The 14,850-nt window shown below is 37.0% G+C and overlaps 1 protein-coding gene across 1 annotated transcript in view; it reads right to left on the bottom strand.

Moving 5' to 3' along the window:
• Positions 1 to 5,662, bottom strand: part of LOC140731516 (EF-hand calcium-binding domain-containing protein 5-like) — a 108,185-nt gene extending 102,523 nt beyond the window's left edge. The window contains exon 1 of the mRNA XM_073052986.1: positions 4,032 to 5,662. Within this exon, the coding sequence (XP_072909087.1) occupies positions 4,032 to 5,662 (1,631 nt within the window). The remainder of the gene's footprint in view (positions 1 to 4,031) is intronic.
• Positions 5,663 to 14,850: the final 9,188 nt, after the last annotated feature.

Genomic DNA, 14,850 nt, shown 5'->3' with positions numbered 1-14,850 from the left:
GCAAAACTAAAATTGCTTCATACGCATGAGAAAAATAGTAAAAATTGAAATATTATCAAAAGACTTAAAAATAATTAAATTGTATTCTAAGAGCTTGATAATCCAGACATTTAAAATGTGTTTTTTGGATTCAAAACATTGTTCAGTAGTAATTATGTTTCAGTACATTTGTTTACATCTTATTTAACTAAACTTCAGATTGTAGTTATTTTTAAAAAGAGAACAGATCACATCTTCTGTGTTGACTGCACAGCTGGAGGAAACTGTCAGCAAAATTTGTTCCTCCAACTAATTTCAAAGATTCAAAGATTCAATGTACATTTATTATCAAAGTACTTATACAGAATACAACTCTGAGATTCATCCTCCCGCAGGCGATCACAAAGCAAGGAAACACCATGGAGCCCGTTCAAGAAAACATCAAACACCCAACACACAATAAAAAAAACAAATTGCACAAACAGCAAAAAGCAAGTGAATGACACAAAGAATGTCAACATTAAACCAGGAGTCCAGTAGTATTCAGTTTAGTTCAGTTCAGTGCCGGACAGCTCGCCCACTGCAGGCCACGGAGCCATTCTTCACTGAAGCACCCAAGTATGCACTGATCGTCCCAATCAAATAGCTCAAAAACAGCAAAAAAAAGAGAGCCTGTTTTGCCAGACTGATCATAATTGTCACCATTTCATTAATTTTGCTACAGCAGACTTCAGGTAACAACAATTCTACAAGGTTGATGAAAACGAAAGAAAAATTCTACCTGCTGGAAATCTGAGATGAAAACAGGAAATACTGGAAACACTCAGCAGGACAGGTAGCATCAGTAAAAAGAGAAATGGTTAACACTTCAAGTCAGCATTATGACGAAGGACCCAGACCTTAAATATTAATAGTTCCTCTTTCCACAGATGCTGCCTGACTTGCTGAGTGTTCATAGCCTCTCTTCTCTTTATTCTACAATTCTGAATTCCCATGACAGATTTCCATTCCATCAAGTAACGCCAAACATACTAAATTTCAGTACATAATAGCAATAAACAGCAATGTTTTTAAAGAGAGGCATCATAGTTATACATTTACTGTAAATAACTATGAAGATGTGTTCATAAATCCAAAGCTTGCCAAAACTTTTGGATTGGATCATAAAATATCTCTTCTTCAAATGCTATTTGAATGATTGTTCCATCATTTATAAAAATGACTTCTAGTTATAAACCATGAACATAACATAAGCATTTATTATCAAACAATAAGAGCTTATTATCCCTCTCAATTCAAGCCTTATTATTTTTCTTCCATTTTTTAACAATATTCTAAATATAATCTTACATTTTGCTTATTTTTCTCATTTACTTATGCTAGGTTTTACCTTTTGATTTATTTATGTTCTAATATAAATAACATAATTTTAAAAGAAAATATTTTTAAAAAAATACCCAGTTTTTGAAATTTACAAAATGAAAACCAATTTTAACAGTCCCTAAATTTTAAGTATTTAATGTTATCTGGACCCAAGACAAGACAATCTGACCAAGAAGTTTCCAATTCATCTTTTCCTTCTTTATGGAGGACAGGTACAGTACCCAATCTGACATTCTCATCTCAAACTCAAGCTCATTTGCTACTCTGGGAACCATAATTTGATGTGTTGTTGCCTTCACTAACTTTAATATCTAACTTTTTAGTAGTTTAATTTAAAATATATTTGCTAAAATAGAATTTTTATGCCTCTTCCAACAATCAAAAATGTATCTTCTGTTCAAACTGAGCTGAAATACATATTAGGCATCTGGATATTTGTTAATTTTCAAAATATAATAGAGAAATGTATTAATTATGAGTTCTTGTCTCTCTTTCAGTATCCTACTGTTCTTTCACTATCCACGTGCTTATTTATTAATTTTCACATTTTAAAAAATATTTTCTCTTTTGCTGAACTCTCTTTTTCAGCTTTCCTTGATAGTCTACATCTTATGTATTGGTTTCTCCTATATTATTTAATATATAGGATAAATAAACCTTATTTAATTTTAATCCAGAGCACTGGTTCTATTGCTCCCTTTGACACACCAGGACCCTAATCCCTTCACTGCCTTGAAATTTCACTGGAAGCCCAGTTCCTGCACTGCCTTGAAATCTACCAGCAACCCAGTGGCCATACATCCTTAAAACCTATCAGGGTTCTAGTTCCTGTGCTTCTTTTAACTTTAGCATATTCACTGGAAAATTTATGGCACTGTTGCCCAGCACGGAAAGAAGTGAATTATTAATATGTTAGTAAGTTAATAGGAAAATAGTCCAAGGATCAGAAAATCTGTCAGTTTGGTACTACCAAAGTCCTGAGTGTGTCAAATTAGTGGAGTTTTACAGAAATTGGCAAGTTAGAGTTGATATTGTAGAATGAATTAATCTGTGCCATTAAGTAACTGACAAATTACATTTAAAATTGGAAGCAATTTTCTGATGTCCAGCAACCTTATTGGAACTGGAACTCCAATTGGATTTGAAGCGGTAATGATAAAAATTGAGCACTGTTACATATACTTTTAGTTACTGCCTGCTATGTTCCCTCTAATTTATAATGACCAGTGTATGCAAAAATCTTGTTCTGTGTAACTTTCTGCCCAGTGACAACAGCGTGTGTGCACTGAATAAGCTCTTCAATAAAAACTGTATGAATAAGACAATTCTAAAATCAGCACACAAATCATTGCAAACTCCACGTTGTCAACTCTGTCCGCAGCAGAAGCCAGAACAGGAAATGTGATCGTGTATGAATGTGAAATATGCTTAACGTGCCAATGAGGTAAAAGGTGACATCCTTTTGTGCGCAGCTGAAATTCGTTTGTGTGCTAGTAGCAAAATATGTGCATGCGTGGACACGCGCACACCTTAGAGGGAACATCCTGGGCCCCAGAATTACAGACAGGAAACTTTGGTGTACTTATACACCAAAGCTGTTTGGCGACCTGGATTCAAACCAAACCTCTGCTGCTGTCATTGTGGAGTGTGCATTTACATGCCAAGTGGGTGCTCCAAGCCAATGTCACATCCTGAGGATATATAATATGGTAGGTTAATAGGCTACTTCAAATTGCCTCTTGGTGTCTTGAAGGTGAATTGCAAAATCCAGAGAGAATTAATGGAGCTGTGATGAGGATAGGCTACAGGTAGTATAAATGGGGCAATGAGATTGCTCTGAGATGAACCAAAATGGTCTCCATTGCTGTCATATGGGAAAATATGGAAACTTATCTGATTATGGATCCAGGTACAGGGGTGCTCTTTGTGATCTCACAATCAAGAACACAATTGTTTACCCTGAACTTCCACAACTGCTGCTTCTTTAATTGTTGTTCTGGCTCTGATCTTCCACTTTCCTATACAGATTTATTCCCACACAATTACTTCATTTCCCACAACCTGCCCTCAAATATTTTTTCAACCGTCACTCTATCCCTAGATCTTCTCAGTCATCAGTCCCAATTTCTTACAAATCCTTTGACAAAGGGCCTAGTTAGAATGGATGTGGAGAGGATGTTTGCTGTAGTGAGGGAGTTCAGGACCAGGGGGCACAGCCTTAGAGTAGAAACGCATCTATTTGGAACAGAGATGAGAGGAATTTCTTTAGTCAGAGGATGGCAGATCTGTGGAATTCATTACCACAGACAGCTGTGGAGGCCTATCATTTTGTATATTTAAAGTGGAGATTAATAGGCTCTTAATTAATAAGAGTGTCAAATGTTATGGGGAGAAAACAGGAGAATGGGGTTGAGCGGGATAATAAATTAGTCAAGATGGAACGGCAGAGCAGACTCGATGGGCCAAATAGCCTAATTCTACTCCTATGCCTTTCTTTTAATTACCAATAGATAAAATGGAGCTCTAGTTTCACTCTGTTACAATACAGCCAATGGTCCAATATTGACATACCTTTGACTCCATGTGGGGAGGGGTTTGGAATTAACCTATTTATGAGTTTCAGGTTAATAAACTAGAATAAACTATAAATCTGAAAAACAATATCCTGCCTGTTATCTTTGACATCAGTAACATGAATTTTCAGCTCTTGTGTCACTTGTTGCAAGCCAAGCAAATATGAATCTTCTTCTGGAAGTTTGCAGTGGCGAGGATTATTCCTCATCAGAAACTGTGCCAGGAAATTGATCGGGTTAAAGTAAGGGTGTGGTCTCTCCAATACGGTTAATTTTTTTTTCTCTACTTCAATCAATAGGTTTTCTAGACCGAGAATTAGAGTAGGTAACAGTTTTTCCAGAAGGTATATGCGGGTCTGCACAGTCACTGTATTTTCACTGAACCATTCTTTTGCCAACAAATCCATTGGGATCCTTTTTTCCAAATTAGCTTTTCCATGTTTCCGTTTCTCTAAAAGCACTATTTTTAGTCGCTGTATATTTAACACTCGTTTTGTCACTTTGCGTTCAAATATCTTCTTCCAAAGATCCTTTGCTCCTTCATCTTCATCATCTTCCTTTGCATCACTTATTGAAAAGCCTTCAATTACTGAAGTCTGAAAAGAAGTCCTTTTAGTTTCAAGTTTAGCTTGTCTAGTACTTGGAGATTTAGGTTCATGTAGCTCACTAGAAAGACCTACCAATTGAAAGTTTGTTTTGTTTCTTTCTCTACCAGTGGCATGAATATCTACTGAAATTGGATTTGAAATTGGGGTATTTATTTCTTCAGCTTCAGAATCTTTATGTCTATCTTCATCTGCAGTTGCCCTACTTCCTAAAGAGTAACTCCTCTTTATATATTGCTTGGCAGCATCACTAAACTCTTTTTCTGAAGCACTGTCAATTATTCCAGGAAAAGAAATACTTCTCTTTGATTCAAAAGAAAATCTTCTACTCTGCTCTTCATGTGTTTTATTTGTAATTGTTTCAGTGTCAATAGGGATGCTTGACTTTGATAGTTCAATAAAATCTTCTTTATTATCTTCTTTGGGTTCACGATCAGTTATTCCAACCATAAGGAAAACACTCTTCTTTGAAGCTTTGTGAAACTTGTTTCTGTCATCTTTATCTGCTGCAGCTTTATCTATTGCAGTTACATTATGAGCACTGCTTGCTGAACCTTCACTAAATTTGCCAATGTCATCATCATCATCAGCCACATGATTAATTATTCCACGTGCAAGAGAACTGCTCCTATTTGATACCGACTGATATTTTTTCCTAGCTTCTGTGACTGATGCATGATCTGTAACTTCAGCTGGAAAGGAAGTACTCCTTTTTGATGAGAACTGAAATTCGCTCCGGGCTTCTTTATCTGTTACATGGTCGGTAGCTTCAGCTGCAGGAGAAACACTCTCCTTTGATGCTAAATGAAATTTGTTGCTGTCATTTTCATTTGCAATCACTCCAGTTACGTGAAGAGCACTATCTGTTAAAGCATCACTGCCACCGCCATCTTCATCAGTTATATGATCAATTATTCCATCCACTAAAGAAGTTCTCAAGTGAATTTTGTTCTTGTCTGCTTCATCTTTTTCAGGGGCAGTACTTGAATCCGTTAAAGAACTTCTCCTTGAAAATGAATGAAATTTATTGCCATCATCTGCATCTGCTACACCTCCAGAAGTAAAAAAAATCTTTTTCTTTCCTGCTTCAGTAATACCTTCAGTTTGATCTTCATTATCCATCACTGCACTCTGAAAATTGTTCTTATCTTTTATGACCTTTTGATTTTTGGGTGTATCTGATAAAGTTTCAAAATGTACTTAATCCTTTTTTCAGTATTAGTAGCAAAGGCTTTGCTGAAAAAAACATAAATGTTGTTATTATAACATGCACCTCCTGGGATGAGTTGCAGTACAGTAAAATGCTGGTCTCGGGTATTGTTTGCAGTGGTCATGCAAAAGATTAACATCTAAACATTAATGTTATTTGAATCATCATGTGAAATTACATCCCATTCAACATTTCATGTAATGATACAATTATATAGGAATACTAAACCCACAATTCCCTTATATTTTTCTTTGAATTATAGACAAGGTGGTGAAGAAGCATTGGGCATGCTGTCCTTTATCAGTCAGAGCTAGGACATCATGTTGCAGTTGTGCTAGACGTTGATGAGGCCACACTTGAAATATTGTGTAAGTTTTGGGCATTCTGTTATAGGAAAGATGTTGTTAAGCTGGGAAGAGTACAAAAAAACGATTTACTAGAATGTTGTCAGGACCCCATGACCTGAGTTATAGGGAGAGGCAGGCAGGTTAGGACTTTACTCTTTGGAACCTGAGTGTCTGGGGGTGATCTTACAGAGGTGTATAAAATCTTGAGGTGTTGGGATAAAGAGAATGCACACAATCTTTTTCCCTGGGAAACCAACGACTAGAGGGCATAGGTTCAACGTGAGAGGGTAAAGTTTTAAAAAGGACCTCGGAGGCAATTTCTTTACTCAGGAAGAATGAGCTGCCAGAGAAGAATCTGAGGAGGGTACGTAACGATTTTGAAAGACATTTGGACAAGTATATGTGTAGAAACGGTTTAACGCAAGTAAATAGAGCGAGCTTATTTGGTCACCTTGGTCGGCATGGCCGAGTTTGGCCAAGGAGTCTGTATTCCACTGATTCTATGATGTGTTCGTTTCTTACTAGACAACGTTACCTTTCTTTGGGAGTTCACTCAGACACTTCCTCCATTTTTTTTCAGGCTCAGAATCTTTAACTCATGGATTATTTCACATCTACCATACAGAAAGTCCTCTTCAACTACACGTTTGTTCTTCGTGATGGCGTTAAAATCAACGGGCGTGAAGCAGTTGCCTTCTTCACTGCTCCGGAATCAGACTGTGCCAGAATAAGATTATTCTGTCCAAAAATAGGGATTCTAACCAAAGTAATGTTGTAATTCCATTAAGTGAAATTTATCAAGACCCTGGCAGGAGGTCACAGCGATGATGCTCTAAAATTCAACGATTAATGTGCAAAGTAGAGTTAATTTCACGCCAGTTCTTGCCTTGGTCAGAAAATTCAAATGCTGTAGGTGAAACGTGTTCTTTCCGCTTCGTAGTAGCCTAACCTGGTTTATAACTCTTATCTGGTCAACTCGTCCAAACCGATTGAATAAAAGGTACAGAACGTGTCTTCTTAAGATGAGTAGTGTCTTTCCGACCGCTGAGCAAGTTAGCGTTTACATTTAGGTGTTGCTAAGCAGTGTGAGAACACTTCTATGTTTCCTTCCGGTAAGTTTCCTCGGTTAGTGAATACTCTTTAACTTGAATAGTGTCAAGTTGGTTTAGTTCAAAAGTACGCTGAGATCGAGACTGAATTTGACTTGCGCGTTGTATCAGGTCCTTACATTCAAGTGTGTCACAAGCGATGAGTGCAGAATGACTGCATCACCACCTGGTAACACAGACCCCCAATAACTCTGTTGCTAGGGTGGGGGTAGAAATTAAGAATAAATTGCAATATCATATTGCTTGTTGGTAAACAATATTGAGAATCTGGAAGCAAATTGTATTAAAAACAAAAAATGTTACCAATACCAAGTAGGGCAACATTTATGTACAAATTGTTAACATATCGGAACGATGATTTTTCATCATAGAAACACAGAAAACCTACAGCATAATACTGCCCTAGACAAAGCCATGCTGACTATTCCTAATCATATTATACCTCTCCAAATATTCATAAATCCTGCCTCTCAGGATCTTCTCCACCAACTTACCAACCACTGGTCTATAATTTCCTGGGCTACCTCTACTCCCTTTCTTGAATAAAGGAACAACATTCGTAACCCTCCAATCCTCCGGAACCTCTCCCGTCTCCATTGATGATACAAAGATCATCACCAGAGGCTCAGCAATCTCCTCACTCACCTCCCACAGTAGCCTGGGGTACATCTGATGCTTTCCAAAAGCTCCAGCACATCCTCTTTCTTAATATCTACATGCTCAAGCTTTTCAGTCTGCTGCAAGTCATCACTACAATCACCAAGATCCTTTTCCATAGTGAATACTGAAGCAAAGTATTCATTAAGTATTTTATTAATTATACTGCATTGAAACATGCAGGCCTTACTGACCATTACAAACCTATGTTTAATTCAAAACTTCTTCACTCTGAGTCGTATTTTTACAAAGTCAAAGTAAATTTTATTATCAAAGTACATACACCTATATGTCACCAGATACAACGCTGAGATACATTTTCCCATGGACATGCTCAGCAAATCTATAGAGTAGAAAAGATCAGCCAGAGTGCAGAAGACAACAAATGGTGCAAATGCAAATAGCGACCTTAAAGTGAGATCACTGATTGTGGGAAACATCACAATGATGGGGCAAGTGAGTGTAGTTATTCCCTTTTTTTCAAGACCCTGAAGTCTGAGAGGTAGTAACTGTTCTTGAATCTGGTGGTGCGAGTTCTGAGGCTCTTGTACCTTCTACCTGATGACAGCAGTGAGAAGAGACATGGCCTGGGTGGTGGGTATCTCTGATGATGGATGCTGCTTTTCTATGACAGCATTTCATGTAGATGTGCTCAATGGTTGGGTGGGTTTCACCTGTGATGTACTGGGCCAAATCGACTACTTTTTGTCGGGTTTTCAATTCAAAGGCATTGGTGTTTCCATACCGGGTCATGATGCAGCCAGTCAGTATACTCTCCACTACACATCTATTGAAGTTTGTCAACATTTTAGATGTCATGCCAAAAGTCCACAGACTTCTAAGGAAGTAGAGCACTGCTGTGCTTTCTTCACAATTGCACTTTTCTGCAAATAATAGGTTGTGCAAATTTAGGATGATTTTTAAACTAATTTTCAGCTTTGTCCCAGAATTATGAAGGCAGTTATATTTACAATATAGCTGATATTTACAATATAACTATCATACATAATGTAAGTTCATATTAAGAATTCTGCTATATAGTCTTGCCTCAGCTGTAGGTAACAGTGAATCCATATTAACAGTTAGTGTTACCAGCTACTGGTACGAGATCCATTGTTATATGATGACAGACCTATGCCCAGCAGTACTATACCTCAGTGATCTTGCCATGAATTCAATACATTTGGATATTGGTCTAGCTTGGGAATATAGCCCAGAAGATTGGACCAAGTCATATACGATCATAAGGATTTCGCACCTTGGGTATCACATTTCTGGATCCCTGGCTCACAGACCTTGGTTTCAGATCAGATTTGTGGTCACTTAGCCGAGTTTTGGATTTCTAGTTTCAGCCTGGAGATTTGGCAAACAGTAAGAGAACTTGTGTCCTCCTTCCACTCTTCACAGTGTATATTCTGGTCCCACTCAATCTGCTTAGTTGACGTGACCACTTTTTTCACAAATGCTGGGAAGTTTCTGAACTGATGGCAATCCAAAGGCCAGGTTATATGTTGTGGCATGATGGGGCAGAAGGCAACTTCATTGAGCAGCATGGACAGCAAGTGCTCATGGGATACAAATCCTACCCTTGAGCTGGGTCATATGTGATCTGCACACTATATCCTGTTAACCTTGGACAAAATGATAGTGCAGAAAGACAGAAAGCCTCCTGCAAGGAATTTAATAATTGGATTTCTACGAAAACTTGGATTTTTTAAATCCCTTTTTAAAGAGTGTTATAAAGAGGGGGAAAAAACATTAAAAAAACAAAAGAAATTTAGCAAAAAATTTTTGGAATTTAACTTAAGCACCATCAACTTCAGGTCATTGCATCCTTGTCATTTTAAATTATGCAATATTATATTCCTTCTTTTATCTGTGTATGTAGTACATAAGGAGACTAAACCGCTGGAGAAATAGCCTCTGTAAAATATACACAACCTGTAGATTCTTGTATTGTGTAATTTTGCCAAGAGACTGATACCTTAAATATCCAGTTTAAAATCACTACAAATCAATATTTGCATTATCTTTCCATATTCTATATTCACTTGTTAGTATTCCAGGTGCCTGAATTAATGATCTGGGGACATAAGTTGAAAACCCAGTTAAGTGCCATCATGTGGCCAATTTACACTGATTAGCCACTTTATTAAGTACATTACCAGGAATAACTAATCATTTGGCAACAACTCAATGCATAAAAGCATGGTCAAGAGGTTCAGTTGTTGTTCAGACCAAACATCAGAATAAGGGGAAAAAATTGATATCTAAGTGACTTTGACCATGGGACGATTATTGGTGCCAGATGGGGGTGGTTAGAGTTACTGGCGAAACTGGTGATCTCCTGGGATTTTCACGCACAACAGTCTCTAGAGTTAGTTGAGAATGGCACAAAGAAACAAAAAACAACATCCAGTGAGTGGCAGTCTGTGGGCAAAAACACCTTGTTAATGAACGAGGAAGGTGTCAGTAACTCAAATAACCACGTGGTTACAACAGTGGTGTGCAGAAGAGCATCTCTGAATTCACAACACATTGAGCCTTGAAGTAGATGGGCTACACCAGCAGAAGACCACACCAGGTTCCACTCCTGCACCTAATGAAGTAACCACTGAGTGTATGACTCTAGATCAATTCTTACCATTTGTCAACCAATATGATGAACTCACAACAACCCTTTGAAATGACCAACAGTGCTGGGGAAATTAGGAAATGGTTATAAAAGTCAGCCTTGCCAATACTATTCACTTCCTAGAAGATGAATACAAAGAAATGTTGTATTTTTTATGATACAAAGAGAACATAATGTTGGAAGAGAACTAAAGCTTGATCTTCAGGACACTTAATACATAATTGTGTAGCAGTGAAAGATAAACATTTGTACCTGATGAACTGGCTGAAAATTGATAAATTAATGTTGAACCTAGCAAGAGCAGCCTAATTTGAGATGGTGGAGAGTAATTTGGGAAAGATGGATTAGGCAGTTTGTACATCGTTTGAAAATGATCAAGCAGGATAAGATGGCATAGTGTATTACTGTGTAGTTAAGGTCAGAAAGAACATAATTTGTAACTTTGATAGAGTTATTGTTGCAGAGTGGTAGAACATATTTAAAATGGACTGCAGGAAAGAGGTCTGAGAGGTAGCAACATGCTTGATGAGTTTGAACAAGAAAAAGAGTTTGAAGGTAGAGCAGTGGATGTGTGGATAATACCATCAATGGTGATTATTTTGTAAAAAGAAGTGATTGCAACCAATTAATTCTCTATACTATTTAGATATATACATAGATAGGAAAGGTACAGAGCAAGGGTTCCTAACCTGGCGCCCACAGACCCCTTGCTTAATGACATTATTCCAATGCAAAAAAGGTTGGTGGTTTAGAAGGATATAAGCCATACACAGCGAAGTAGGGCCAGCTCAGGTAGGCAACTTGGTTGACATGGATGAGTTAGGCCAATGGGCATGTTTCTATGACTCTATCAGTACCTGAGGTGGCAAGACCTGTCACTAAACTGTTCCCATCTGAATTTCAACTCTCTGACTGGATTCAAAATATCCATGTGATTAATTCATAGTCCAATCTAAAATCTTCCTGCAACAGGGTGAGGTTGTGGTTCCCCTCACAAAAGCAGATATAAAAGTGCTATCAATGTTATTTGTCTTTAAAAGGCATTGATATGGGCATTTTTGAAATGGTGACTTCAATTTCAGAAGAATGAATTGAGATACCTGATTTTTTTCTTACAAACCATAATTACAGTATCTGAGCAAAAAGACACAATCTTTTGAACAGGGGCAACCTACTGTACTATCTTAAAAATACATTGCCTCATAATCTACTGAGGTTTCACAACTTCAGACTTTTGTTAATGCATTTGTAATCAACAAGCTTCTTTGATTTGCCACTAATTATTAAATACAAGCAAAGGGGAGAATAGAGTTAAATCTTAAATTCTGAAGTTGTTTTGATTGCCAATGAAAATTTATTTAATATCTTACAATTGTTAAAGCAGATGGAATTAGATGTTTAGGTTAGTCTTATAATTTCCTGTTAGAACCACAGTAAACTTTAGTGTTGGGTAAAGTAAGTAACAAACTTAAGTATCTGACACAAAACTGTACCCCTGTGTTATATCTGTTTGGGTAAAGCAAATTTGTCCTTATGAGATGTACAAATCATTACTAAAAAGTTTGAAATACAGAATAAAAATTTGCTGTTTAATAAATTATGTGAGAAAAAGTAGTTAAGTGAATACTATATTATAAACAAATGACAAACTACATCAATTTTTGTCAAAGGTTCATACTACAGATATTTGCAATGCAGTGTGTTTTCTAGGAATGTATCCCCTCCAGGATGTAAGAGTGTAGTATAGTTTGATTCATATGTTTCTCTCTCTGTTAAATTTGCAACAATTTTAAATAAACATAAATTATAGGAAGGTATAATTGCACTGTTGAAGAACTATAAATTGATATTGCAGAAATCATTCTTTGCCTTCATGCTTAGTTGTGCATGCAAAGAAATCTGCTGATTTCTTTCAAGATAAAAGCTTGCACTACTGCTTTGACTTTCACAATCCTCAATCTCTGTAATATATTTATAACTCATAAAGTTCTTTGAATTGCCACCAGAGTGTTATTGAAATTTGGCAGCACATATGTTCACAGTAAGGTCTTTCAAACAATAATAGAAACATGGTCAGATACTCCTTTTTCATTATTGTAGGCTGAAGGGAAAGTTGTAGCTAAGACGCCAGATTTCTACAGATCTTCTTCAAAACTGTGGCACTGAATCACAGCATCCAGTTGTGTTCCTTTGTTTCATGGCATCAAGCCAGCTTGGATTACTTGCTCATATATTGTGGACTTGAACCCACAATCTTTTCTTTCAAAGGTGAGTGTCAACATTGAGGTGATATCACATTAGGTTTCCAAGCCAGAAATATCTGCTTCCACATAATCTTAACAATAGCGCACAATAATGTCTCAGAGCTGTCATGGATCAATGATTAAACAGGTTATGTTTTTCTTGGTAACTTGGAAACATGAATCACAAATAATCTTTTCTGACTTGATCTCTGGCCTGTAATGCAACCATATTATTGACATATTGTGTATCACGGACTCTGTACTTTTCTCTTCAGCCATACGTTCAGATTTAAGCCAATTATACCTTAGCTCAACCAATCTGATAGCGTATATAATAACTTTCAGTCAAGTAGTTCTCTTGTATTTCATTAGAATAACACATGTTGGGTCATGTGGACTAAGAAGGTTCTAAATTTAATGGCTAGAATACACCAAGTTAACTGTTTTTGAAGAAACATTAAAGGAATAAAACATTATAAAGGCTCAAGAAACTACAGATGCTAGAATCTGGTACAATACACAATGTGCTGGAGAACTCAGTGGGTAGAGCAGCATCTGTAAAGGGAAAGGTATTCTTAATGTTTCGGATCAAAACTCTGCCTCTGGTGTGAGACTGGAGAGAGAAGATAGCCAGTAAAAGATAGGCAAGAGAGAGTGATGGGACAGGAGCTAGAGATAATTGGTAAACAGGGGAGGAGTGAAGGGGATGGGCAGATTGAGACAGGTGGGAGGGGTGGAGTTGGAAGACAGAAATAGGTGGATAATGGAAGCAGATGGGAGAAAAAAAGAGGCAAATGGAGGCAGGTGGGAGGAGAGAAGATGAAATTGGAGACAGCAAAGAGGGTAATAAACAGGGTTGCCAGTGCTGGAGTCAAGTAAATTTGGAAGGTGATACTAGGAACCACTCAGAGAGAGGTGAAGAGCATTTGAAACCAGAATCACACGGGGAAAGGGGGCAAGTGGGTGGGAACTTGTGTTAGTCCTGAAGTAGGGCTTGGCCCTGAAATATTGAAAATTCATTCCCCCTCTCCCCCACCCGATAATGTAGCTCAATCTGCCAGTAGTTTGTTTGGTGCTTGAGTGAGAAGTTATACTTTATTTGAAAACAAAGGATTGCAAACTCTGGAAATTTGAAATAAAACAGAAAATTATGAACTACGTGGTAGAGTAGGCAGCACCTGGCTCCGTTTACTTGCTGAATTCAAGAAAGTTTTGAACATTACCTGTTGGGTTAGGCATTCAATAATAAAGCTGAAAGTGGTCATAGCTGTGTTCCCATTTGTAAAAGCCATTTATACTATGACTCAGTGTTGTTAAAAGATGAAAGTAACATAGAATAATTGGATGTAGACTGTGATCTAAAATATAAAACCCTTAATTGAGATATTTTACAATGGGTATGTTTGGGTTGAATGGGATCAAACGTTAAGATCAAGCATTAAATACTACATATTCTAAGATCCCAGGATACATGGTTTAAATTAGTCACCATCTGGCACTGACTGATAACTTCTGACTCATAGATTTCATATCTGGAGGACAACGTTTTCAACAATGGAGGGGAAGTTTGGACAGCTGACAAAAGGATCATCTGGAACACACGTGTCTTCAGGATATGAGTTCTCAAAATCACAACAAAAAGTTCTTATTCATTCAGGTATGTGTGTTGTAAAAAAATCTGAAAGAAAGAATTATACCATTTTGTTCATACACTTCATTTGAAGGGCACCTTAAAAATCAGATCTGCTATCATAGCTCAGCTAGAAAACATATTGTTTTAATGAAAAATTACAATAGTCACATTTTTAGTTTACATTTGATGCCAATATATCACCACAATACTCTCATTAAATTGCAACTTGACATAATGGAAAACAATATTCCTGCTCCTCGAGAGCAACTTGGCAAAGATGCTAATAGGCCTTTGGGCATACATATCAAGAAAGTGAGGTTAAATTCTGGCTATGTTAATTTAATTTAACTAATCACAGGCATTGCTTTCACTTCACAAGACTTCAAAAGGGAGTTTATATCAGGACTTCCATCTAAAACATTAGAAAACATAAAATTAATCAGCCCATCTGAATAATTCTCTTCAAAATTTAAGAC

Source organism: Hemitrygon akajei, chromosome 8 (genome assembly GCF_048418815.1).
Source record: "Hemitrygon akajei chromosome 8, sHemAka1.3, whole genome shotgun sequence".
NCBI classification, from domain to species: domain Eukaryota; kingdom Metazoa; phylum Chordata; class Chondrichthyes; order Myliobatiformes; family Dasyatidae; genus Hemitrygon; species Hemitrygon akajei.
This window is presented reverse-complemented; position numbering and strand designations above follow the sequence as displayed.